The following is a 26,514-nucleotide window of genomic DNA, read 5'->3' on the forward strand; positions in this document are numbered from 1 at the left end:
ATTCAAAAGAAAAGTCAAACAATACACAGACACACAGCTGGTGTGATTGAGTAGCTCAGTTTATTGTATCAGATAATTATATTAATATTTAACCATGACTTATCTGCAGATAAACCTAATGCATACACAGGAAGACTGCACTTAACAGGAAGGACACACACACACACACACACACACACTCAAGTGGTTTTCCATTGCAGTGCTATGCTTGTCAATTTTTCTTTCATAAACACTTTAAAAAGAGGGTCCTTGTGTAACTTCCTGCTGATTTTGTTTGGGGTTTTTGTCCAAAAAAAAAATGTACCCACGTTTTAATTTCACCACAATTTGTCGATTTCTTTGTACAATTTTAAAGTATGAGTAAATAGTTTCCTTCTTTTATTTTATTTTTACCCAGAGACCTTTGCAATGAACAGCAGGAGTCTGAGCTTGTCTGTAGTCATGTCTGGCACTGTCTGAATGTTGGTGTACACATACACAGCTCAGCTAGCTGTCAATCAAATGACTATTTCTCATTCCTGCTAGCTTGGAAATAAAATATTATAATAACTGCACCAAACTGGGACACACACACACACACACACACATGTTCATTTCCTGACCCTGGAAAAACTGCATAGCGAATAAAATATTAGCTTTAGTTCCATTTAAAATATCTAAACATTTCAAATATATTATTTCTCTCTGTTGTTAGTAGTCAGAAATAAAACTTTAAAAAGATATCTAATACACTTTCCTTTGAATTTCATCTTTTCCTAACAGTGTAAAGTGCTTGGAAATAGACTTAAAGCTTGAAAACAGATGAAATGATAGAGAGTTAGAACACATCTTCATAAATAAAGCATTTAAATATAGAAATCTCTCGTCTATAATCTATATCTCTAGTGCAGCATTGAGACACAGGACATGAACATTTGTAGAAATGTTACTAAACTGTTAGCAGTTTAACGTGGACTGCTAAATAACTTTGGCCCTTATTCGTCAAATAAGTCTGATTACCTGAACCACACACACACACACACCATTGATGAAATTGTTCTGACATTGGAATGATCGAGAATTTCAATTTCAGCGCAAGACCCCGCCCCCTTCTTCCCTAATTTGCATATTACATTAACAAGCACCAGTTTTCCATCTTGCGCAATTACGACATTAAATTCATCTGAAGCTTCCTTGCGAATGCAGTTGCAGCTGTTACGACAACTTTATTTTAAATGCATTTTAACATTAATCATGTTTTAAGGGTGAAGTATACTGCATGCATAAGTCAAAAAAAGTCTATAAATGTCTATATGCGGAATAAGACACGACAGGGTGTGTTTTTAGGGGAAAAATAGGTATTTTTGTTCGTTTTTACTCTGCAGAAAGATTACAAACTGAAATATATTGACTGAAGACGCCAGTTTTATCCATTTCTAGTTGTGTTTAAAGTAGAACGTCCACGGAAGCTTATTTCATTTGCTTCTATTTTAGCAGCTATAAAGACTCACGTTTCATTGAAAATAAAAAAACTTTTTAAAAATGCTTATGGTATTGATAATCTGTCAACTTTCCTGTTGCAGCTTTTACTTACTCTGGCAGCTTTTTCCTCCTGAGACTGAGTCTTAGATAAACTTAATAAGCACGCTAGATCCTTTGGTCTTATCAACATAAATGCTCTATATAGATCTGAATGAAATAACCTGGTTTTAATTAAATCCCTTTTAACCACAAATCCTGGTTTGCTCAAATGTAACGTGACCTGACCTCCAGATCCAGTGGTGAGGAAACAGATGACCAGTGAAAATGAGATTTGAGTCATAACTCTGACAAATAAAGGCCAAAGTAAACCTGAACCCCAAAGATTACCATCTATTAAAGTTTCACAGCGAGCCGAGAATAAGGCAATGATGGAGATCTTTAAAACCTGTGAGGATTCTTACAAAGAGGAGTTTATCGGTATATAAAAATAGACCCGGACTCTAAGTTATAGGCAGCATGTTGGTAATATAATAATAATAATAATAATAAAACAGTGAGAGGTTATTTTTTTTTTGTAAATAAACCAAAGCAGGTCAGTATTAAGTCCACCACGATGATAAACATTCAAAGCAGAACCCTGTCCATTATGTGACCGCAGTCTATTTCTGCTCTTTGGGCTTCTCCTCCTCTGGTTTCTTCGTCTCCGCCTCCTCTTGCACTTTGTAGTCTTTCAGGATGGCCTGTGCCGTTTCTTTCCCCGTCTTTTTCACCATGGCCTTGATGCCCAGGTTGTCGATGTTGAAGGCGGTGATCCCCATGTTAATGGCGGAGAGGACGGCGTGGTCTGTGGCCTGCCCTGCTTCTGCCCCATACCTTCACCACACAATCCACATCAGTTAAAGAGTAGGGTTTTGTTTTTAGAATAGATAGCAGGGAGCAGAGGTAGATGTGAGGGTGTGAAGCTGAGGAAGTGCGGGTTAAAGCATGCAATTTAAAGCGTTCGATCTCGTATTCATGCAGCGCTTCATTCATTCACAGCATTGTTACTGAGCGATGCACAGAAATCCAGTGAAATCACAACAATTTACAATCATAATTGACAAAGATGTGCAATTTCTAGATCTGTCTATTAGGGATATTCATGAATAAGTGTCTTGGAATTAAATCTGGCATATAATTCCTGTTCCTGTGTATGTGATCAGTAAAGATTTTAAATATTAAATGTAGTAAGGTAGTGTAGATGAGCCTAATATTGTGAGAAATCTGTAACATTTCATTTGTAGGCAGCGATATTCAATTAAAAATCTTCCTGAAATGATTCAATCACAACTAATACTGAATTATTAATCATAAATTGGATTTTTGAGGGGGAAAAAAAAGGGAATTAATAAAAAGGTTTTCATTCATTAACTGAGGAATCAGTTAATCATCGTGTTAAGCTGGGAAGGTTCGTGCCCCGTCACCATAATGACCATTAGGAACGCCGGATATCAATCAGAGCACTATTAGCCACAGTAGTGCTTTAGATTGTTAATAATCGGCAAGCGTTATATGGCAAGAGCTACTTTTTCTCATTTCAGGAATCAGATATTTTCAAGACCCCTGAATCTGTAAACACATAGAGGGGAGAGATGTACATGTAGATGGCTTGAATCCGAATCTATATACGAGTCTGTGTTTAATGTAAGTGAGGCAGCGTTATAATATTATGCTTGATTCGATTAGGATTACGAGATCGTATTCAGTTGGAGTATGATGTACATTTCTTTAGGAAATCTTTACAATTTATAATATAGACTGGAAATCAGTACTTCCTGAATGCTTTCTCACTCACTTGTGCTTGACGGTGGTGACGGTCTCGGTCGCGACGCTCTTTGCGATGTTCTTGGCTGCGGTTTCCAGGCCTGTCCACATCGTGGCAAATCCTAAACGACATCAGACCAGAATAACAAATAAACACGTTCACCTGGATATCTATTCCCCTTTACATTTACAGTGGAACCTTGGGATATGAATTTAATTTGTCCTGGAGGAGAGTTCTTAAGGTGGAAATGTGTATTGCGAAACAAATTTTCCCATAAGAAATAATGTAAATGTAGATAATCCGTTCCAGCCGCCAAAAATATGACCAATATTCCCAATATGAAGCGTATGTAAACTGTATGGCTGCTTACAAAGAACTGACCCAAGCCAAGCATTCCATGTCAAGGCTCCTCACAGGAAGTCGTGCCACCAAGCTTGGGCTAAAAATAGAACAGAGCACCCACACCACCAATCTGTCAACAAAAAAACACCCGAAAAATCACCTAGCTTTTGAATGCATGCTGAAGGGAACGTTGGTATTGTGGGTTTCCAAACAGCTTTCACTGACTGAAAAATTCGTGAACTTGCTTTGGTTGGCTTCGCTTGGCTTTCCACTGACGCTGGACGTACGCGCAACTTAGCTGACGTTCGGTTCGGATCATCCGTATGCCGATGCAAACTTCTTGCAAAACTTCAATTCTTAAGGTGAAAATTCGTAAGGGACGGCATTTGTATGCTGAGGTTCCACTGTATACAGCTCAATGCAAAAGTAAATGCTCTATTTTACATTTTGGCTACAAACAAATAATAAAAAAATAAATAAATAATTGATGACAGAAAATAGGTTGTTTATTTTTTTTTATGGAAGACTTCTTTGTTTTTCTGTTTTGCACTGTGGTAATTGTAGACAATAAAGACTACAAATACTGTACTTTGTTACTGCTGTACTCAGGTACTTTACAAGTATTTGTTGCATTTCTGCAGACCCATTACTCCAAAGAAGGTCAAAAAGTACTGGGGTATTGCCACATGCTTGGCTTTATCTAGGAAATACCGAAACTGAAATACAAGAACAGACATATTCATATCTCCCTATTTACAGATTCAAGATTTCTGTCATGTTAGGGCAATGGTGGCTCAAGTGGTTAAGGCTCTGGTTTGAGGATCGGGGTTCAAGCCCCAGCACCACCAAGCTCCACTGTTGGGCAATTGAGCAAGGCCCTTGACCCTCTCTGCTCCAGGGGCACTGTATCATAGCTGCCCCTGCATCCTGACCCCAACTTCCTCAGCAGGGATATGTGAAGAAAAGAATTCCACTGTGCTGTAATTTATGTTACAATGGCTGTATAATTCAAGAATTTCTGTTGATTCAAACCAGCTATTTAAACACCACGTACAAATGGTGCAGATGCTTACTCAAGCCCTCTCACCATCACTTCACGTGTAAACAGAGGGTCTTAGCAAAATAATTAGTGCCCTGTGTTTGCAAAACAAAATAAACCAATGTATTTAACGTTACCTTGAACTCCACTTGCAGCTACGACCATGGCGCCATCAATATTGGATCGTCCTTCCTTGTCTTTCTTCATGGACTCTGGGATCAGCTTAGCGCCATGTTTCTTTACATGAGGCGCCAGCTCTCTGCCCACGTGCCCAGCGATGGTGCACAGCCCATCCACTGCAACAGCCAACAGCAAGAGCGTTCAGAAGCAGTCGAAACAAAAAAATTTCTAAAGAAACATCCGGAAGGGTTGGTGTTGACGGAAGTTTTACCCAGAAACTGGCTGACTTTCACAGCTCCTCCTGTGGCTTGCTTGGCTACATGGAGGCTTTTAGTGACCGTAGGGCTGACTTGGGTTGGGGTGTCATCGGGTGTGATGTGTTCCCTCAGTTTGGATGCTCCTTTTTGGATGGCCTTCCCTGTGTACTCGGCTCCCTTTGATAATCCCCAGCTCAACCAGGAAGCTCCTGCGAGTACAGTGCAACAATCACAGTCAAAGATACTTAATCACAGGTATATAGGAACAACATATTTTGGGGGTTGTTGCACACGTGATGTCACGTGAAATCAACAGAACACACATCATGTAGTTCTCCTAATTGTGCTAAGTGTTTTCATATGTCACATGTCCATATTGTGGTAAAGTTGGGAAAAGCCTTCCTTTGGAATTATATTATATAAAAAAATAAAATAAAAAATAAAATAATAAAAAATAATAATAATAATAATAAAATTAAAAAACAAATTAAACCAATAAATAATAATATTAAATATAATTGTAAAAATAATTAGGTGTTTAGAGAGAACTGGATGTCCTCAGTCTCACCTGTAAGAATCCCATGAGCCACTTTCTCACTCCACTCAGGCAGTGCTTTCTCCTCCTCAGTAGGGGGTGCCACCTCAGGCACCGCTGGCTCTATGTGCACCTTCTGAGGCAGGTTAATAGCGTCCGCTGCCTCTCCGGACGGCTTGGACACACACGAGAGTACAAAGCAGTTAAAACATGACATTATGCACGTTACAGCATCACACTAGCACGCTCACTAAAAGCAAGCGATCCAGGGGAATTCTGCATGGGAATGTGAATCTGTGAACTTTGCAATTATAATTTTTGTCTGGTCAAACAGCCGCTTTGTGCCGATCTGATGGCAGTGCTTTGTGCGGTCAGTCAGCAGACGGAGCACATCACACAACAGGCTGTTATGTCCAAAACAAAGCGAGGGTTTGTACTTGCTCGCACCTTTAAGGAGGACAGCGACGCTCGGTGCCGAGCCGTGTGAAATGAATATGAGGACACTGGAATGTTTACAGAGTGTGTTCTCAAACAGGAATGTGTGGCATCAGGTAGGAAACAGTGACATCATTATGCGACGAGGTTCGGAAAGTCCGTCTACGATCTGTGGCAGAACTGATTAATCATAACAATGAGTCACTGATGAACTCTTTTCTTGTTTTTAGGTCAGACAGATGACGTGAGTAAAAAGAAACCCTGCATTCATGCCAGGGTACGAGAGGATTAAATGCAGCAGGGATCATTTGAATTTGTGTTTGTTGTCATAATGTCTAGCAGGGAGGAGTTTAAAGCAGCGCTAACTCTACCCTTCACTGCCTTTATGCTCGAGCTTGTCTGTTTCTATCTAACACAAGCTATGGAAAGCATTGAGTATTGAATGAAGTGTCAAGTGCCTTAAAGTCTTTATCTCGAGCTGAAGGTTTGGAAATAGGGGCGTGACCATATATAACACGGTGATGACATCACAAAAATGCAGGTGAGCATGTACGTTAAATGTCAACGTGTTTTATTCCTCTTCCTCCTTACACCACAGCGCTCATACTTTTTATCCATTTAGAGTTAAATGTTTTGGAATGCATGTTATCGCTTAAGTTATAGCGGTTATAAACACTTTCTCCCTTCAGCAGTCTGTTTGTTTTCACTCTCTTGAAGTTAATGAGCCAAAAGAATGTAGCTTATGTTCTTCCAAACTCAAAACCATGTAAAGTCCTCCTCCATAAAGGCAGGACAATTTACAGAAAGCTTCTCCATATCGCCCATTTTCACAGCTGTTTATCTGAAGTGTGTTACTAAAGAAGTCGGTTTCCTAGTGTAGTGGTCATCACGTCTGGTTTACACGCAGAAGGTCCAGGGTTCAAGCCCCAGTGGAACCATGTGCTTGGGAAACACAAGGGTTAAAGCTGTGTTTTTGTCTATCATTATGGGGGTGGGGGTTAAGGCTCTGGGTCGTTGACTGGAAGATCGGGGTTCAAGCCCCAGCGCTGCCACTGCTGGGCCCTTGAGCAAGGCCCCCCGCTTCCCCCTGCTCCAGGGGCGCTGCATCATGGTTGACCCTGCGCTCTGACCCCCAAGGATGGGATATGCGAAGATTTCACTGTGCAGTAACGTATATGTGACAATTAAAGGCTACTTATAACGTATCAAAGCTGTAGAAGGGCGCTGTTATTTAGTGAATCTCAAAACAGCTGCGAAAAACTGAGCGAGTTTGTACGTTTGTGTTGGAATTACGTTTAGAGCTTGTGTTATGACACACTGACATGCACTCTTCAGCTCTAACACACTGGAGCTGTAAATATATGTATGGATGTATTTAGGTTCTCGTAGAGACTACAAAGGCACTTGGCATTCAACAATACTCCAACCTGCAACCTGGTACCTGGTTAAATAAATCTCTTAATCTCTCGAATGCACCTGAAATCTGTGGAAACAGGAATGGGTGTGTTAATGAAGCAGACAGGAGCATTAGGGTTGTGCTGGGAGAGAAAACCAACTCTATTAAATAAGATGTTCAGTGCAAAAAATAAATAACTAAAAAAAAAAATAATAATAAAATAAATAAATAGATAAAATACAATAAATTTAAATAAACAGATAGATAGATAGATAGATAGATAGATAGATAGATAGATAGATAGATAGATAGATAAATAAATAAATCTGAGTGATCATGGTACTGTATCTTATGGTAAAATTACGGTACTGTATCCTGATTTAACATTTAATATTATTTTTTTTCCAGTCCCTCCAGAGTTTCTGTTGTATTTTTTTTGTCTCATTGTTGCTTTCAAAAAGGCATTATTTTGCAGCTTTTTTAATTTGTAATAGAACTTGCAGAGTAGTTGCTTAGTTTTGCTGAAAACTTTAAATTGGTTAAATCACAAGCACATGATTCTTCTTTAAACTCCTACCAGTGAAGAAACATACAACATGTACTCATGTTTTAGGCATGTGACTGGCTGAATGCATGTCACGTGAAATGGCACAAAGCTGCAGAAAATCTGTGGTAATTCTGAAAAATTAAAAGCTAAGAGACAGCATATGCTTGTAGAAGCTCACCTGGACTCTCAGGTCTGTCAGCTGGGACAGGACGTCCTGGAAGAGGTCACGCTCCGAGATGGGCAGTTCGGAGGACAGCACCACACCCACGTAGTAGCCCGGAGAGGGAGCCATCAGATCAGGGAACATGTAGACTCCTGTGTTACACAGCAGGACTGGAGAGTCAGTGGCCATGAGGGGGTAAAGCCAGTCACACACCTGAAATCAACACAAAACACTTCGGTCACTCGTCTACTCGTGTGTGTCTGTATGGCAAAAAAGATCACGACGGGAGACAACTTTAGAGCGAGAGGACTGAAGTACAGCATGAAAGAAAATGTAAGTCTAGAATACCTGAGAAAAGGGTCATTTAAAATAACACATTTATAAATGAGTTATTTTTCGAAATCACCCAGCTCTATGAAACAGACAGAAGAGCACTGACTGTATAGTTTAATTTTCTTTCTTTCATTTTATTAAGGTATTGTCCTGTTACCCTACAAGGTTAATATACACTGATCATGCAAAACATTATGACCACCTGCATAATATTGTGTTGGTCCCCCTTTTGCTGCCAAAACAGTCCTGACCCGTCGAGGCATGGACTCTACAAGATCCCTGACAGTGTACTGTTGTATCTGGCACCAAGATGTTAACAGCAGATCCTTTAAGTCCTGTATGTTGCAACTTACAGTTCTTAAAGGATGCTTTTGATAGATACTGACCACTGCAGACCAGGAACACCTCACAAGAGCTGCAGTTTTGGAGATGCTCTGATCCAGTGGTCTAACCATCACAATTTGGCACTTCATCAAACTCGCTCAAATCCTTACACTTGTCCATTTTTCCTGCCTCTAACACATCAACTTTGAGGACAAAATGTTTACTAACTGTTTAATATATCCCACCCACTAACAGGTGCCATGATGAGGAGATCATCAGTCTTATCCACGTCACCTGTCACTGGTCATAATGTTATGTCTGATCGGTGTATCATGATATTGGGATAATTTTGGCTTTTAATTAAACGACTCTTATGTAGAAAAATGGCTTTAACTGTGTGACTAAAACACAGAGTCATTTACATACACACACACACATGCTTAAAGTATGAGGGAAAAAAAATAAAATCAGACAGCATCAGTATGTGGAATTCCCCTGTGATCTGATCTGATCTGAGGCATGGGGCAAGGAGAAAGGAAAAAAAAACCTTCCATTACATGATTATATTGGATTAAAGTCAGGATGTTGCATTAGAGCTTGCACTCTGAGTACGATGACCTGAAGCACAGTCGCCCTTTCACACTTCCTGTCCAGGAGAAAGTTCAGCTAAGAATGCATGTTCCTCTTGAGGGTACTCAACTCCTAGGACACGAGACATTTAACGCTTAAATGTGTTGTTTATGAAGAGACACGTTTTCCTAAGTCTTTGCAAGTGAAAGTAATGGATGGTGCTGAGAAAGAGCAGGTGGAGTTATCAGATTTAGTAGGAGGGGCTTCATAATAACGTGACTGCTCCATCATTGCATTAATGACACAATAATGACACTTTCACAAATAAATAAATATGTAAGTAAATTAATGGGCAAACAAACAAATAAGTGAGTAAATAATTTCTTAGCTATATAAACAGTTAAATAAATAAATCAGTAAATAACTACATAGCTAAACAAGAAGACAATAAAATATAAATAAATAAATAAACCAAAAAAAAACAAGAGAGTAAATAAATACATGGATAAATAAATAGTTAAACAAAAAAACAAACATGTAAGTGAATAAAAAATGAAAATAAGTAAGCAAATAAATATGTAAATAATAAACAAACAAATAAATAAACATTTTTTTATTGTAAATAAAAACCTGGCTAAATAAATAGTTAAAGAAACAAATAAATGGGTAAGTAATTAAGTAAATAAACACATTTGAGGTAAATAAGATGCCCACTGTAATTGAGTTTGAAGTAACAATATCTACTACAATATATCTATTAAAATCTAAAAGTCAGAAAAAGTTAAAAATCAAACCAAAACAAAAAGTAACTTTAAGCTAATCTGATAACTTTAAACTCGGCAACATCTTGGTCGAAGAAGTTACAACAATTTCCTTTGGCCATTATCAGATTGTACGTGTAAACACTTCATTAACATCCAAACCACATACGCGTGTCACTGGGACTGAATGTGATGGTGGTATAGTGGAGAGTTTTAAAGAGCACAGGAGGATAGTGAAGAGACTTCATAATCAAACACAGACATAATTTCTTTCAGTCTGTCCGTAAACACCCCGATATTCCAAATTTCATCTGGAAAGTATTTTAAGTGTTTCAACGGACACACAACCCTCTTACACAACATGTCTCCACAAATGGAAATGACAAAACCGATTTCTTTTTTTTGCTTCCATGTGACCGTCAAGGTCAAGCTCGTCCACGCAGCTGGCCGTCGTCTTCATCTCTTCCAACATGACGACGCCTCACGACTTTTCTCAACGGTGATGTCATTCTAGGACATCCTGACAGATAACGAGGGACCTCATGTGGACTGATTAACTAAGCCTGCAGTATCACCTGCTGAAGTTTGTGAAAGTGGGGGAAAGGGTGCGGTCTGAATGACTGCAATCTAAATAAAGTGCATTCGCTCATGGAGTCATTCAGTTATCATTATCATCAACCAGATAGCGGCACCAGGATGTGTCTTAATACCATACATAAACTCTTACTCAACCTAAAGTCTCCTCAGAACATCACCAAGCTTCAGGAGATGAAATGCTGCTTGACTGGGATGAGATCTGCAGAATAGCTTTCCACCATTTTTTCCCCCCCTTGTGGCAAGATGAAGCTCCTCCCAATTCACTTGTCAGACAAATTGTTGCTGAATTCATCCTGGTTCTTCCATCATGAGTTCCATCATCAGTAAAGATTAAGTGAGAATGTTCCAGAAGCAGCCATCCAAGCTCGAGCACCACCATGTTTTGGTACAGGTATGCTTTGGATCATGAGCAAGCAGATCCTTCCTTCCTCCACACTTTGGCCTTTCCATCTTGGTTCCAGATGTTTTGTAGCTCTTTCCTGTACTTCTTTGTGAATTCTAGTCTGGTTTGCATCTTGTGAAATGGCCTCTCTATTTCTTCTCACAAATTTTCTGAATAGTGGACTGTGATACCTTCACCTCTACCCCGTGGAGGTTGTTGATGACTGTTGTTTGGGTTTTTTCTTCACAGCTAACACAATGGCTTTCTGTGAATTGTCCAGTGTCTGATGCTGAGTGGTTTCTTTCTTTTTCAGGACACTCTAAATTGTTGTTCTGACAGCGTCCAGTGCTTGTCCAATAGCTCTGATTGATTTTCCCTCTTCTCTCAGCTTCAGAATGGCTTGCTTGTCTCCCATAGACAGCTCTCTGATCTTCATGTGGGTTTATCCTTATTAACAACTACTGCAGTCTTCACAGGTGAAACCCAGGACTTAAACCAAGAGTACACATTCAGCTCTATAAATTGTTTAAACAACTCTGGATATAGTGTTTATAGGTACACGATTTTGGACGCACGCTTTTTGTTTTTTAAATATCTAACAACACAATTGACGCAATATGACATAAATATCATCTGATCATATGTATGGCCTTTGCCTCAGCTTTTTCTCTTGAATCTCTTAATTATTAGTGTCTCTTAATTTAACACCAGCATGACATTATGAGCAGTGAGAGGTGAAGTGAATAACACGGATGATCTCCTCATCATGGCACCTGTTAGTGGGTGGGATATATTAGGCAGCAAGTCAACATTTTGTCCTCAAAGTTGATGTGTTAGAAGCAGGAAAAATAGACAAGTGTAAGGATTTGAGCCTGATGAAGAACCAAATTGTGATGGCTAGACCACTGGATCAGAGCATCTCCAAAACTGCAGCTCTTGTGGGGTGCTCCCTGTCTGCAGTGGTCAGTATCTATCAAAAGTGGTTCAAGAAAGGAACAGTGGTGAACCGGCGACAGGGTCATGGGCGACCAAGGCTCAAGTGGGGAGTGAAGGCTGGCCCGTGTGATCCGAGCCAACAGACGAGCTACTGTTGCTCAAACTGCTGAAGAAGTTAATGCTGGTTCTGATAGAAGGATGTCAGAATACACAGTGCATGACTGGTCAGGGCTGCTTTGGCAGCAAAAGGAGGACCAACACAATATTTGGCAGGTGGTCATAATGTTATGCCTGATCAGTATGTAGGACAAACCCATATTTCAATTTTAATATCTCAGAAAACTGAGACTCCACATCTCACAGTGCACACTCTCTTCCTTTTCAGACTTTTCACCTGTTTCTGATCTCACACACACTCTCTGCTCACCTTTAAAGATTAATGTTTTGTATTGTTTGCTGTTTAACAGTTTAGTTAAACTGCTCTAATTGTAAATTTTTAGTAAAGGGTTTAGCTTGTTCATTTTAGTTAGCTCATGAGTGTTAATATTTTTTTTCCAAAGTTTTGATCGCTTACCTGTAGGAAGGCGGGTGGCCTGGTGGGCGTCGTCTCCGAGCAGTCATTGGTGAACTTCACAATGCGCAGATATCCTGGGTAAGAGGGTGCGCTCACTTGTCCATCGGGGGTGACGAAGAAGATCTGGACACCATTAGGCAGGAAAAACAGCTCCTCTCCGTCTTCCCCCAGGATCTGTGGCGAGGTACTTGAGCTGGACGCGTGGCTGTAGAACTCGTCCCCGACTAGAGACAGCTCTCCTGCAGCTGTTCCATACGAAATACTGACGTGTCCATCAGCAGCTTGCGGCGAGTACGCGGGAGGTTGTTCGCTTCCTGTGGCCTGGCTGCTGGGGAACAGAATCGTGGGTGGCGGTGGTCTTGTAGGGAGTGTAGGATACAGGTTTGGAGAAGTCGCTTCGTTCTCCGGTCTCTGCAGGACAGGAGGAGCAGCCGAAGGAGCCGTGCTATTCTCCAGCATTGTTAATCGAGACATAATGTTGTTCAGCGTCTCCTGCATCTTATGCTGCATCTGCCGGGCCGAATCCCACTGAGCGCCGACGCACTCGTCTCCCCGTGTGGGCACGCTGAGAGCTCGGAGAAGGTGCTGACGTCCCTGACGGTAAAGCTCCAGAGCCTGGGTCTTGTTTCCCGCCTCATCCTCAGAAAGAGCCCTGTTAATGCACTCAAATGCTCGCTCATAGCCGTCCTTAATCACCTGCAGTCTGGCTCTGTCGAAGGGATCCTGCTTTGGTTTCTCCATGCCCTGTGTATATATAAAAATAATGTAAACACCTCACAAACTCCAGAATTATTGTTATGGTTTAAATTTTCCACAGTATGATGATCCAATCTAAAGATATTGTAGTTTAACAACTTATAAATTAAGGAAAATTTTGGGAATGATCCAATCAGTCAGTCTAACTGTTTCTTTCTTAGAAAGGTCTAAAGTAAAGGACTTTTCCATAAAACTCCTGCATTATCAGTGTTTACCACATCGTTATAAAGAGAACGAGGACATGAGGAATGATGAAACAAAAAAATCTCACTATTGCATCAGTACACAGCCATGAAATGAGTTTACTTCAGGTCAGCACTGCCGTGTTCTTTCTATTTCACAACCGGTGTGCGAGAAAGTTATATGTACTGCAGAAGATGCCACAAAGGTAGAATTGTCACTTATTTACAGAAACCGAATGTTTTTTAGTGCAGCCGTGTCCTCTTCACTGAGAAACAGGAGTTGCTACTGAAGTCAACGTGCACAAATCTGAATATATAAATGAGCTTATAATTCTGTATTGAGATAAGTCTAATATCCTGGGCATACAGGTATCTCCGGCTTTGTTAGACATTACAGGACTGTGTCATTCTCTCTAACGAAGACTTTTAACTTTAGCATTAAATCACAGTATGGGTGCCAATCATTTTGAAACCAGTGTTTTACCTATAGGAATAAAATACTACTTTTTTTCTTTTTACATTTAAGATAAAACAATATTATATTTGCATATGTTTAACTTCGTTACATGTGTTATTTATTTATTTATTTATTTCGTGCCCGTTTTCGTGAAAGCTGCCAAAACTTAACAGTAAACAATCTATTAGATTTGCATGCTATAAGGAAGCGTTCTCCTCCACCCGTATTCCGACAGAATAAGTTTCTCCAGCGCTGCGATTGGCTAAACCGACTCACTATCTGCGCTGCGATTGGCTATTACCTCGACGCGAAAAAAAACTACTAACGCGGAAGTTCGCGGAAAACAGTTGGGTAAAAAAATATTGTCAGATGTTTACAGTAGGTATTTCCGAGGTAATATAACCCCAAAAAAGCACAGAAATAGATGTCTAGCCAACATATTTACGTTCAATCTTATATTTATTAAGGGATACAAGAATCGTTGCAGTTGTAAAATCATGTAAAAAGGTCTAAAATAGAGCCATGTAATGTTAACTCCAAAATGGAGACCTATTTGTTAAAGCAGTGTAATTTATTTATTATTATTAAGTTAGTTACAAATACGTCATATAGCAGATCTTACCGCAGAGTTAAGATGGATAACTTACCAATAAAACAGCTGTTGTACAGAACCGAATTAAATAAGTATCAGTCAGTTTCAGTCCCTCTGTGTGTTTGACAGTTTATGAGTCCAGACTCTGGCGTTACTGCTTTTTACATCATCCTCCTACACACAATCACGAAGCTACAAACCATCTAGTAATGGATTGTCGGTCTTGTATGATTTGTAGATCGTAGAGTTTGAGCGCATCCGCTTAACTTCCGCATAGAATGTTCTGGATTGGCTGGTGGCCTCATTGTGTCACCAATCAGAAAGCAGCAGAAGGCGCTCGCGCGCTTGCTCGCCCGCTCACGCACTCACAGTAATAATAATAATAATAATAATAATAATAATACATATTATTATTAATAATAGAAAAAAATCAACATATGGAGCGGAAGTATATTTTAACACCAACAAGCTTACTGTTTTTCATTAAATAACAATTAAGAAATAAATAATAATAAAATAAAATAATTACATTAAAATGTTTTGTTGTTGTTTGTGGTTTTTTTTTTTACTGTTTGCACAGAATTTTTTCCTGTTTTATCACAGCATCAAATTTACTATGGCATACATAAGCTGAAGTATTATTTAAATGATTGGCAACCCTGTATTAACCTGTTTTTATCATCTAGTAGCTCAGGCCATGACATCTGACCTTTAGCTTAACCTTTCCAGATCCAGATGTTATTTAGGAAAATCTCTTCTGTAATTAGTTTAGAATCAGTGGTTAGTGTAGGAGTGAGGTGTATGGTATCCAAAGAGTATACTATCACACTGTACTAATGAGGATCAAATTTATTTACACAGAAATGTACAGTGTAGAGTATTACTCTCCCTAAATAATGCATGCTCATTAAATGTCATTTCCAGCAGTTGTGTTTGCAGCCATAAAATAATTAACAAGTTTATTTCTGCTGTCTGTAAACATACACAGTGATTAGTGTAATTCTCAGTGATATCACTGTTCATCACTATGCAGTGGAGTTTGGAAAGAAGTTAAAGATGCAGTATTATTTAGTACAACAGTTACTGTTTCTTCATTTTCAGTTTAGATTAAAAAGTGCACACACATCCAGGGACTGTGTGCTATCTCCAGACACACTTCCTGGGGCAAAGAGCAGGAACACACACACACACTGGGAAAACACAGTATGACCAGAAATATTCAAAGCCACACAGCAGCATGTGAAACACAAATACTGAGTAACTGTAATAGAGAATGTTACAGAAGATCCAAATTTAATAACCAGAGTTACAGGCTTACACTCCAATCCAGAATTATTGGCACCCTGCATGAGAATTGAGAAAAAAAGCCTGAATATATTGAATATTACGCAAAAGATCTAGGGAGAGCATTTACTTTTCAAATAAAATAAAATAAAATATAAAATGAAATGAAATAAAATAAAAAATAAAGTGAAATGAAATGAATTGAAATAAAATAAAATGAAATAAAATAAATAAAAGATGAGAGAGCCCTGAACAGATCCATATCAATAATTTAATTTATTATTATTATTATTATTATTATTATTATTATTATTAATAATAATAATAATAATAATAATAATAATAATAATATCATCATCATCATCGTTGTTGTTGTTGTTGTATGTTGTTGAGTTTTTTTTTATTTAAATATTAATTGAAAATTAACAGTTGTGTAATACTATGCACAGAAATAAATGATTAAGTGAAAATATAACCAAAAAAAAGGTTACATAATAAGGTTAAAACAGTATAATAAAATTAACAGTAAGAGAAAATAAACTACTACATAAATTAATATATCAGTTAATACATGTGCAAATATCGTGTAGAATTAAATACAAAAAGTGAAAATAAATTAAGAAGTAAAAGGGATTTGTTTGAAAAATGTAAGTTACACAGACAAACCTAATTTATTTTTGAGGTTTTTAAATACTAGCATAATAATAATAATAATAATAATAATAATAATAATAATAATATAAAATGCTCTTTCTTTCTTCTTTTTATTGGTTAAAAGCTTAAATTCCTATAAAAACACTTGCAAATAATAACCAGACACTGTGCATTAAAAATCAAAAACCCATGGTAAACAGTCTGGTTTCTGTCTGTCACTGTTTTTATTTTCCTCCCTTTAATAACCATCCAAGAGTAGAAGTCATAAAAAAACCCAGTCACCAGTTGAGAAAGCAGGAAAAATGGCAGCACCGAAACCTCTCTGAAACTGATCTGCTTTTTAATGAAAACCTAAATCACACAGTGACACTTTCATATGCCAAAACACATGAAGCTATAAATTAATGAAATGAAGTTGTTTCTCATGTGTACTGGCAGTCATGCTGTGAGTGTTTCGAGGGGAACGTGGTCATCTACGCTCGTGCGGCTGAAAACATTGAGTCCAGCTTTATTTAGAGGAAAACTCTGCAACCCTGAAACACATCACACAGATTTATATTAAAATATTTATGATATAAATACAAACAGTTTTGAGTTGTATTGTATTGTAATGCACTGCAGATGTAGTGCACTGTTATTGATGGCAGAGTTACTCTGGTTCTTAATAGTACTTTTAAAATAGTGGGTCAGATTTCATCATTCAGATAAATTGGAGGTTAAATCCAACTTAACTCAGATGTGGGAAATCGGAATTACGAGAATTATTTTTGGAGAAAACAAGTAGGCCTCCATTGAAGCATACACTTTGCTAGCATTCAAACTAGCCAAAAAACATTAGTGATATTTACTTTCTCAAAACAGTATAGAGTATGGTCAGTCTTATAGATGTAACACATTTACACTACTATTTATACTAATACAAGTCATTTGATTTACTGTGTGAAGAGCCATGATGGCATGACGTCTTACGCTGAACTCAGGTTTGAGGAGATCTTCTCGTTTTTCCATGTAGGAATTCCAAGTTGAGAATTATGTTATCCTAGGAGGGAGGGAGGGAGGGAGGGAGGGAGGAAGGAAGGATTTATATTCAAACAGAAAAACTTAATACATTTTTATTAATTTTTAGATCAGAAAAGAAAGAAAGAATGAAAGAATGAAAAGAAAGAAAGAAAGAAAAGAAAAAAACTATTTTTATTACTATTTATATTCAAACAGAAAAACTTAATACATTTTTATTAATTTTTAGATCAGAAAAGAAAGAAAGAATGAAAGAATGAAAAGAAAGAAAAAGAAAAGAAAAAAACTATTTTTATTACTATTTATATTCAAACAGAAAAACTTAATACATTTTTATTAATTTTTAGATCAGAAAAGAAAGAAAGAATGAAAGAATGAAAAGAAAGAAAGAAAGAAAAGAAAAAAACTATTTTTATTACTATTTATATTCAAACAGGAAAACTTGAAATACATTGTATTAATTTTTAGATCAGAAAAAGTTCAGAAAAGAAAGAAAAAGGATCAGAAGGAAGGAAAATTCAATGTATAAAATCTAAGAAAAATGGTGACAGAATTAAACACACCACAAATCCACAAATATGTCTGTGATGAATGAGGAAAAAAGGGATTTATTTTTTTGTTGTCTTTTGTTTGTTTGTTTGGTTGGTTGTTTGGTTGTTTTTTGTGTAATTTTGTTAACTCCCAGATAACATACAAAGACTAAAACACTAGGGGGCATGCTGTTACAGGAAAATAATCAACACTGGACATGTGATAAAGCAGAGTTACTGTTGCCCATCCTGAACCAGTCTGCACTCATCCCACATTGCTGTGTATTTTATTGTGTACTTTATGTAGTAATGCATACTCTTATCCATTTTAGAGACTCGGGTGTAATGAACATGAACAAACCTTGTACCATCACTGTTCACCAAAATGTGTCAAAGAGTTCAGTCAAATCAAGACAAGTTTATTTATAAAGCAGATTGAGTCCATCAGGATTAAACCAAGTGTTGTACAATCAGAGGTCAAATAATGATCAAAATAAAAGAAAAAATAAAAGAATTCATACAGTTAATGTGTGCGGTGAAGTAAAATAATAACCCTGAAGTGACCAGAAAAAAACCTTCAGGCTATTTTTTGAAGACATTCGAATAAAAACAGGCTTTTAAACTAAATTCAAGTGGTAATGGAAGAGCAGGAACTAATTTAGAATGGGAGTCTGATCCAGATTGTGAGTGCAGCAACCGAGAAAGTCTGATCTCCCTTTAGACTTTAAGTGTGAACTGGTTTGATGATCTTAGTGACCTGGGAGCAGAATATGGGTGAAGGAGATGAGAAATTTATTCTGAAGCACAGTCACAGAAGGCCTTAAAAACAAATGATAATATTTTAAAAATGAAAGCTCTGGATTATTGATTAGAAGGTCAGGAGGTCAGACGCTTGTGCTGCCATATTGCCACTTTTAACTCGCTCTGCTCCAGGGGGCTGTATTGGGGCTGACCCTGTGCTCTGACCCCAGGTGAATTTTACTCAGCTTTAATTATGGGGATGTGGTAGCTTAGTGGTCAAGATTTTGGAGTACTGATTGGAAGGTTGTGAGACTGAATTCTAGGTCCACCAAGCTGTGTAATGTCCATATGCTAGAGTTCCATTTATATATATAAATATATATAAATATATATCACTAATCTATATATAAATATTATACATGTTCAATATATATATATATATATATATATATATATATATATGGACGGATAGATAGATAGATAGATATTTTTCTCCTTTACTTTTCTATTTTCCGATTTTTTCTTTTTCTATTTTTATTATAAATATTCTTTCTATTTTCTTATATATTTTTTATTTATATTTCTATTCCATTGTTTAATGGCACAGAAAGTTAGAAAGCATTCCCCTACATGCATGTGGTTGTCTATGTGACAAATACAATTCAGAATTTATATTTTTAAATGTTTTATAATCAAATGCTCACTTTACATATCTTTTGATCAGCATTCTATATGCTAGAGAATACATTCCCATAAATAAAACCCACATGGTCATAATGCGGTCTGAATAGACAATAGAAAGTCTTTCTTGGCTGATTTTTATATCATTTAGAAGCAATTTATCGAGATTAAAGTGTTGCTTGATGAGAAACAGTCAGATTGAACCGTATTAAATCGAGCAGTACCCTGAGTTTAGAGAATATTTAGTGTCTCTGTTTGGTCTTTGGTACTTTCTAATCATTTCTAATGTAAATCTGAAGTGACCTTTAAATGATATGACTAAACGTAGAGTTTAACTAGCTCAAATATCAAAACTTTGTTTATAAAAACAACTCTTTAACCATAACCAAGCTCATACTACTGAGCTCAAGTTTTATTCTCCACCATATAAGTCAGCTGGAGAAACCTGAGACTGTACTGGAATCCTTTTACTTTCAGTAGTTCCTCGAAACTCTCCCAAAACAAATAACATACAGCAGCTGTCCATGTCCGCATCTGCTGTGTGTAAAAGTCTGTCCATGTGAAAGGTGTTAGTAACATTAGTAGCATTAGTAACGCTATGTGGCAATCATATGCTGAACAAAATAACTCAAAGACAAAGCAAATCCTTCAGCACATGCGTTACATTTACTGTGGACAGCACACGAATGGAGCTGATGTTTCAGCCTGCCCTGAAGGGGCCATGAAGCGTACATAAAGCTTTTATACGCCGTCATAAAGTCAGCGTATGTTGCACTAAAGTTAAATGACATCATATCCTGAGGCTCCGGTTTTAATGCACAGAGTGAAATGAGAGATAATTGAAGGAATGCTAATAAAACAGGAGAGAGTTCTGAGTAGAGCATTGTGTAAAAATCTTGTGGATGAAGGGATAGATAAAATGTATGGAGGGATAGATTATATGGTATAGATTATATTGTGTAGATAGATACAATAGATGGAAAAATAAGAAAACATGGACGGATTAATTAATTAAATAGATGGAAGGATAAAGATGGATGTGTGTGATCGATGGAATTGTGGAAGGATGGGGTGATGGATGGATAGGTATGGGAAGGATGGAAACATGGATGGATGGATGGGTGAATATGACAGATGGGTGAACAAATTGGATAAATAGATGGGTGGATATGATAAACGGGTAGACAAATTAGATGGATCAGTGATGGATGGATGGAAGGATGGATGGATGGATGAGTTCAATAGGTGGAAGGATAAAGATAATTAAGATGTGTGTATAGGATGGATAGAATTGTGGATGGGTGGGTTGATGGGTGGATGGACAGATAGGGTGGGTGGACAAATTGGATAGATGGATGGCTGGATATGATAAATGGGTAGACAGATTAAATGGATGTATGATGAATGGACAAATAAAATAAGTGGATGGATATATGGATGGATGGATGGATGGATATGACAGGTGAGTGAACAAACTGGATAAATGGATGGGTGGATATGATAAATGGGCAAACAGATTGGATGGAGTGGTGAGTGAATATGACAGATAGGTGAACAAATTGGATAGACAGATGAGTGAATATGATAAATGGGTAGACAGATTGAATAGATGGATGGATGGATATGATGGATGGATGGATGGATGGATGGATATGATAAATGGGTAAACAGACTGAATAGAAGGATGGATAGATGCAAAAATAAGGACAACTGATGGAGATTTATAGTAGATGGATGGACTGATCATTATAATGTATGGATACATAAATAGATACAGTGGAAAGCTGGATGGAGAGATAGAAAAGAGGGATGGCTGGATAGAGATCCTCCAGGTCTCACACAGGTTTTCAGCAGGGTTTGGGTCAGGCGACTGGGAGAAGTTCTGTGCTAACTGAACCATTTTTTGTGTGGATTTAGACATATGTTTCACATAAGTGTCGTGCTTCAAGAGCCAACAATGATCCAGTTATAGCTTCTTGGCAGAGACACTCAGACTTTTATGTCCATAAAGCCATATATCCTAACAGAGCCTCTGGAGGAAAAACAGCCCACATCATCACAGATCCTCCGCTATATTTAACAGTCAGGATTACATTCTTTTCTCCATCGTCATCCTTATGTTTACACCAAACCCATCTGGGGTGCTTGTTGCCAAAAAGCTCTATGTTTCCTGGGATTATTAGATAACCGTAATTTTATTGTTAATGTTATCCTTTTAGGCATGATCATACACCCCTACACCCCTACTCAAAGTTTTTCTTTTTCACTTCTTTTCTTTTCATTTTATTATAGTATTATATTCTTAAAGAGAAAGGGAAAGGGAAGTCTCTCTGTTGTAGGATTCCCTCAAACAGAGAAACCTTAAAGCTATTAGGTTATTAGGTTCAGGCAATATTTTAAAAGGGAATTGAAAAGATGATGCATTAAATCCTGTAATTTGCCTCTGATATGTTAATAAACCTGTAAAAGGTTCTAACTTGTTCGATTATCAGAATCATAGACAAGCTCCATCCGTCAAGAGTGTCAGAGAGTACTTGTTGGATCCTGCAGCCAGGGCGTGGTGGAACAGGAGAAAACATCACCTACTCTCTCTCTTCTTTTATAAAGAACGAAAAATGACTGTAGTATTAAAAATCATATATAATTACAATAACTATGAATATTTTTTAGAGTTTAAAAAGTTTGGAATATTCATAGCTGGATAGCACTGTAGTTTTATTTTTAATGCATAATGCACAAACTTGTTCTAGTCACTCCATTGAAATATGCAGATGATTTCTGTAATTTACTTTATTTTTAAGGACTTTTTTTTATCTGAACAAAAAACAATGGCATTGAAGGATCCAAATAAAATTAATTAACTAATTAATTAACTAACTAACTAATTAAATAGACAAATAAATAAATAAATAACTTTGTTGATAATACAAATAATATATAATGTTGTAAAATAAATAATAATAATAACAATAATAATAATAATAATAATAATAATAATAATAAATTCAACGATTTTGCAAAATTAGATGAATGAATAAATAAATAAATACAATAATAACTGTTTGAAAATACAAGTAAAATATAATAATAATAATAATAATAATAATAATAATAATAATAATAATAATAATAATAATAATAATAATAATAAATACAAAGATTTTTGCAAAATTAGTGAAATTGTTGGTCTTTCAAGTAAAAGATGCAAAACCAGATAATTATTTATTTACATATCCATCAGGGACATTTCCTCGCATTAACATATTTGATAATGCTTTTATTTTACTAAAAAAAAAACAGAGCAGGATGACGTTTCTGAGGCATGTCCAAGACTGCTACAAACTGCTGTTTTTCCAGTCTGTAGTGTCCAGTGTTATCTTTTTGCTCTGTCTTGCTGGGGAGGTGGTACTTGGCTTGGTGGTAGGAACAAACTGGGCCAGCTGGTGAGAAAGGCCAGCTCTGTGCTGGGCATGGAATTGGACAGTGTGGAGGCAGTGACTGAGATGAGAGGAAAACTGAACGCTATCATGGATAATCCTTCTCATCCTCTCTGTGCTGAGCTGAGGCCGATTAGGAGCACATTCAGCCAGAGACTCATCCATACACGTGCCTCAAGACATCTGGGGGACTTTTTCATGCCATCAGCCATGAGATTCCACAATTCAGCAGTATCCAGTGTCTTCGACTACAATGACCGAGGCTCACAAACACCCACACTCAACATTCTACAGATATTGCGCACACACACACACACACATTCAGTAGAACTGTTGCATATGTACCCACATACTGATTAATTTTGATTGTTTTATATTATATTACTTCTATTTAACAGTATTTCTGATGTACAGATCTTCCTCTTATTTGTCCCACTGTCTTATCATCATCTAATAAAGCCACATCTCGTATCCCCCATCTCATCTTAATAACAAGCGTATTCCATATTACGCACAATAGATGTTTTAAACTACACCGATCAGGCATAACATTATGACGTGAATAAGACTGATGATCTCCTCATCATGGCACCTGTTAGTGGGTGAGATATCTTAGGCAGCAAGGGAACATTTTGTCCTCAAAGTTGATGTGTTAGAAGCAGGAAAAATGGACAAGTGTAATGATTTGAGCGAGTTTGATGAAGGGCCAAATTGTGATGGCTAGACCACTGGACCAGAGCATCTCCAAAACTGCAGCTCTTGTGGGGTGTTCCCGGTCTGCAGTGGTCAGAATCTATCCTGTAAGTCCATTAAGTATTCTTTAAGTTCTGTAAGTCTGGCAACTACTTGCTAACATCTAGGTGCCAGCACACCTTTAGGGATCTAGTAGAGTCCATGCCTCGACGGATCACGGCTGTTTTAGCAGCAAAAGTGGAACCAACCCAATATTAGGTGGGTGGTCATAATGTTATGCCTAATTAGTGTATAATTCCAAATACACAGCTTAACAAAACATGCTACATTAAACCAAATGCAACAAAATACACATATTTCTTACACAGCTTTTAAAAATTTTGCTTTCAGTTCTGTGAAGGAAGTTCAGTTAAACATGAGTCCTGTAGTCAGTGTTGGTATTTAAATACTTATCAATAGGAAAATCATTTTAACAGAGTATCAGCGTTGTTAAATGCATATTTTTATCTGTATGGTAAATCATTCAGTATTGGTTCACCCTTTTTACCAGTATACTGGCACTCCACTAGAATGGAAGTCAATGTATGGGACATTTGTTTAAATCAGTGTAAAGAAATGAATGATGTTCAGGCTGTGAGTCTGATCTAAAACGAGTCTGTTGGCTTTCAGTGTGTTTTAGACGTGTGTTTTTCCCTCTGTTGGAGAACCTTACACAGAATTTTACTGGTTTTTAGCTGCCTAGGAACAAACACTTAGGGCATCTCAGAGAGCAGAAATGGGTCTGATATCAACATTTACTTTGAAGATACAAACATTTGTATTAAAACGACAAACATTTGTCTTGTTTTTTTCGTTTCTTAGAATATATCGCTTCTAGTAGGCTCGATAGAAACAGAGATACTTATGAAAAGCTATAAATTCGTAAAGCTCGGAGTGTCTACTTTCATATGAGCTCCTCTGTGGAGTTTAACATGACAAAGACACTCAGTGCTGAACCTGGACACAACCAAACAGGAGCAAATGTCATTTAAAACAGTTTTTTTTGGAACTTTTATATGGATATATATCACCCTTGGAGGCTAGGTAAAAACAGAAATACTTACAAAACACTACAAATTCTTGTGTTTTCCCATGATTACTGGGAAATAAATGCATTTGACTGAGAACAAAATGATGGTTTCCATTATGTCTTTTGCACAGTAGTGTAAACACACATAAGCAGACTATTAGTGCACACACACACACACACACACACACAGTGTTGCTGCTGTTCAAGAGGGAGCTTTTGCGCCGTCTTGTAAAGATAAGATTCATGCGTGCTGGAGAGATTATGTGCTTTCCGCATCCAGGAAAATGACAACACACTGAACAATCAGCGTGAAGGTGAAGCAAGGTCACACTGACTTCAAAGCAATCTGCTTATCTATAGTGTATTAAAGAAAAGAAAAGAAAAGTTGAACCCCTCCAGCAAGGCATTGTTGAAACAGTCAAATGCTCCATTTCATGAAACCCAAATGGTGGTTTGACTTTAAAAGCTTTTTCAAAGGCATGCTTGGCTTAGTGCTGATAATGTAGACATTCATTTCCAACGCACTGATGATGTCTTCCATGCCAAGGGCTGCAGCTGGAAACTTTAGGACAAGCTCAAACGTGTAGTGCAGAGAAACAGATTCGGGCTGCCACTGGGAGGCACTAGTCAACAAGAAAGGAAATAAAGACATAATTAATAAACACTGGACAGATATACCTGACGGTCTGGCAGTGGAATCTGGGCTTTGTTTTGATAGTCATCATATCTTCAGGCATGTTATTTTGAGAAGAGTAAAAGTCTCAGAAAGCTTTGTGACTTGTAGGTGGAAATATTAGCAGGGTTAATGCTCACATCCTCAGGGCTAGTCATGGCTATTAATATATTAAGGAGTTGACATCCAAACAGTGATTCAGATGATTGAATCTCACAGACCTTAAAAGCCATTTATCATTAAAGCTACAGGCTGATGCTTCACGGATTAAAGGAATCCCTCAGCCTTAAAACAGATCTTAACAAGTCTCTATAAAACACACACAAAAAACAAACACATATTGTTATCAAAGCAGGACAGCACATTTTAACACATTTAAACAGTAGTATGATTATAAATCATTGTGTCTAAGAACCCAAAAGTCTGTGTAGAGCTCACTGTGTCTAATGAGAGGACTGGGACACTGCAATGTACCGAAGTCACGCGATGCAGTGGAAAGCTCAGCTGTTACATCAAATCCTAATCATCTGAACACCACGTCACATAAACATGTGCTAGTAGATCTGTTGGGTAACTGTTTTGGAAGGCAAACTAAGAAACCAAGAAGTGTAACAAAATACTTCACTGTTGAATTATTATTATTATTATCTTTGATTAGCGATCAGGATTTAAAGGATTAACTGTTAATGATTCAGCTATGTTTACTATTATTTCTTTTATCAACCTGAAGTCACGTTTCTGGTTTCTTTAGTAATATACATGTAATCCGCACATACATTTGTCTTCACTTATTTAAAACAACAACAACAACAACAACAACAGCAACAACAACAACAACAACAACAACAAAAAACCACAAACCCCTAGGGAGGTTATTGTCCAAATTAGGGATCAACAATGCAGGATTCAACTAAAAACAAACAAACAAAACCAAAAAACAGGTTTTTTTTAATCACAGGACAAACAAGCAAGCAAGCAAACAAACAAGCGAGTGAGCGAGCGATCGATCGAAAAAGCTATCGAACAAATGGACGAACGAATGAACAAGCAAGCAAGTTAACAAACAACCAAACAAATAAATAATTAAAAAGGTAAATGAATGAATGAATGAATAAATAAATAAATAAATAAATAAGATAAATTAATTAATTAATTAATAAATAAAAGGCCAA

At 37.3% G+C, this 26,514-nt stretch overlaps 1 protein-coding gene across 2 annotated transcripts; it reads right to left on the bottom strand.

Moving 5' to 3' along the window:
• Nucleotides 1-38: 38 nt before the first annotated feature.
• Nucleotides 39-14,774, bottom strand: spartb (spartin b). Of its 2 annotated transcripts, none has more exons than XM_058413639.1 (8): nt 14,619-14,774; nt 12,577-13,320; nt 8,115-8,312; nt 5,592-5,733; nt 5,038-5,232; nt 4,784-4,942; nt 3,296-3,386; nt 39-2,334 (listed from the first exon to the last, which is right to left on the bottom strand). In XM_058413639.1, the coding sequence occupies exons 2-8, from the start codon at nt 13,315-13,317 to the stop codon at nt 2,121-2,123; spliced, it is 1,740 nt and encodes a 579-aa protein (XP_058269622.1). In that variant the 5' UTR covers nt 13,318-13,320; nt 14,619-14,774; the 3' UTR covers nt 39-2,120. The 2 variants fall into 2 exon arrangements, with proteins under 2 accessions (XP_058269622.1, XP_058269623.1); XM_058413640.1 differs by lacking the exon at nt 39-2,334 and adding an exon at nt 2,341-3,069.
• Nucleotides 14,775-26,514: the final 11,740 nt, after the last annotated feature.

The sequence above is a fragment of the Hemibagrus wyckioides genome, linkage group LG17, assembly GCF_019097595.1.
Source record: "Hemibagrus wyckioides isolate EC202008001 linkage group LG17, SWU_Hwy_1.0, whole genome shotgun sequence".
Lineage (NCBI taxonomy): Eukaryota > Metazoa > Chordata > Actinopteri > Siluriformes > Bagridae > Hemibagrus > Hemibagrus wyckioides.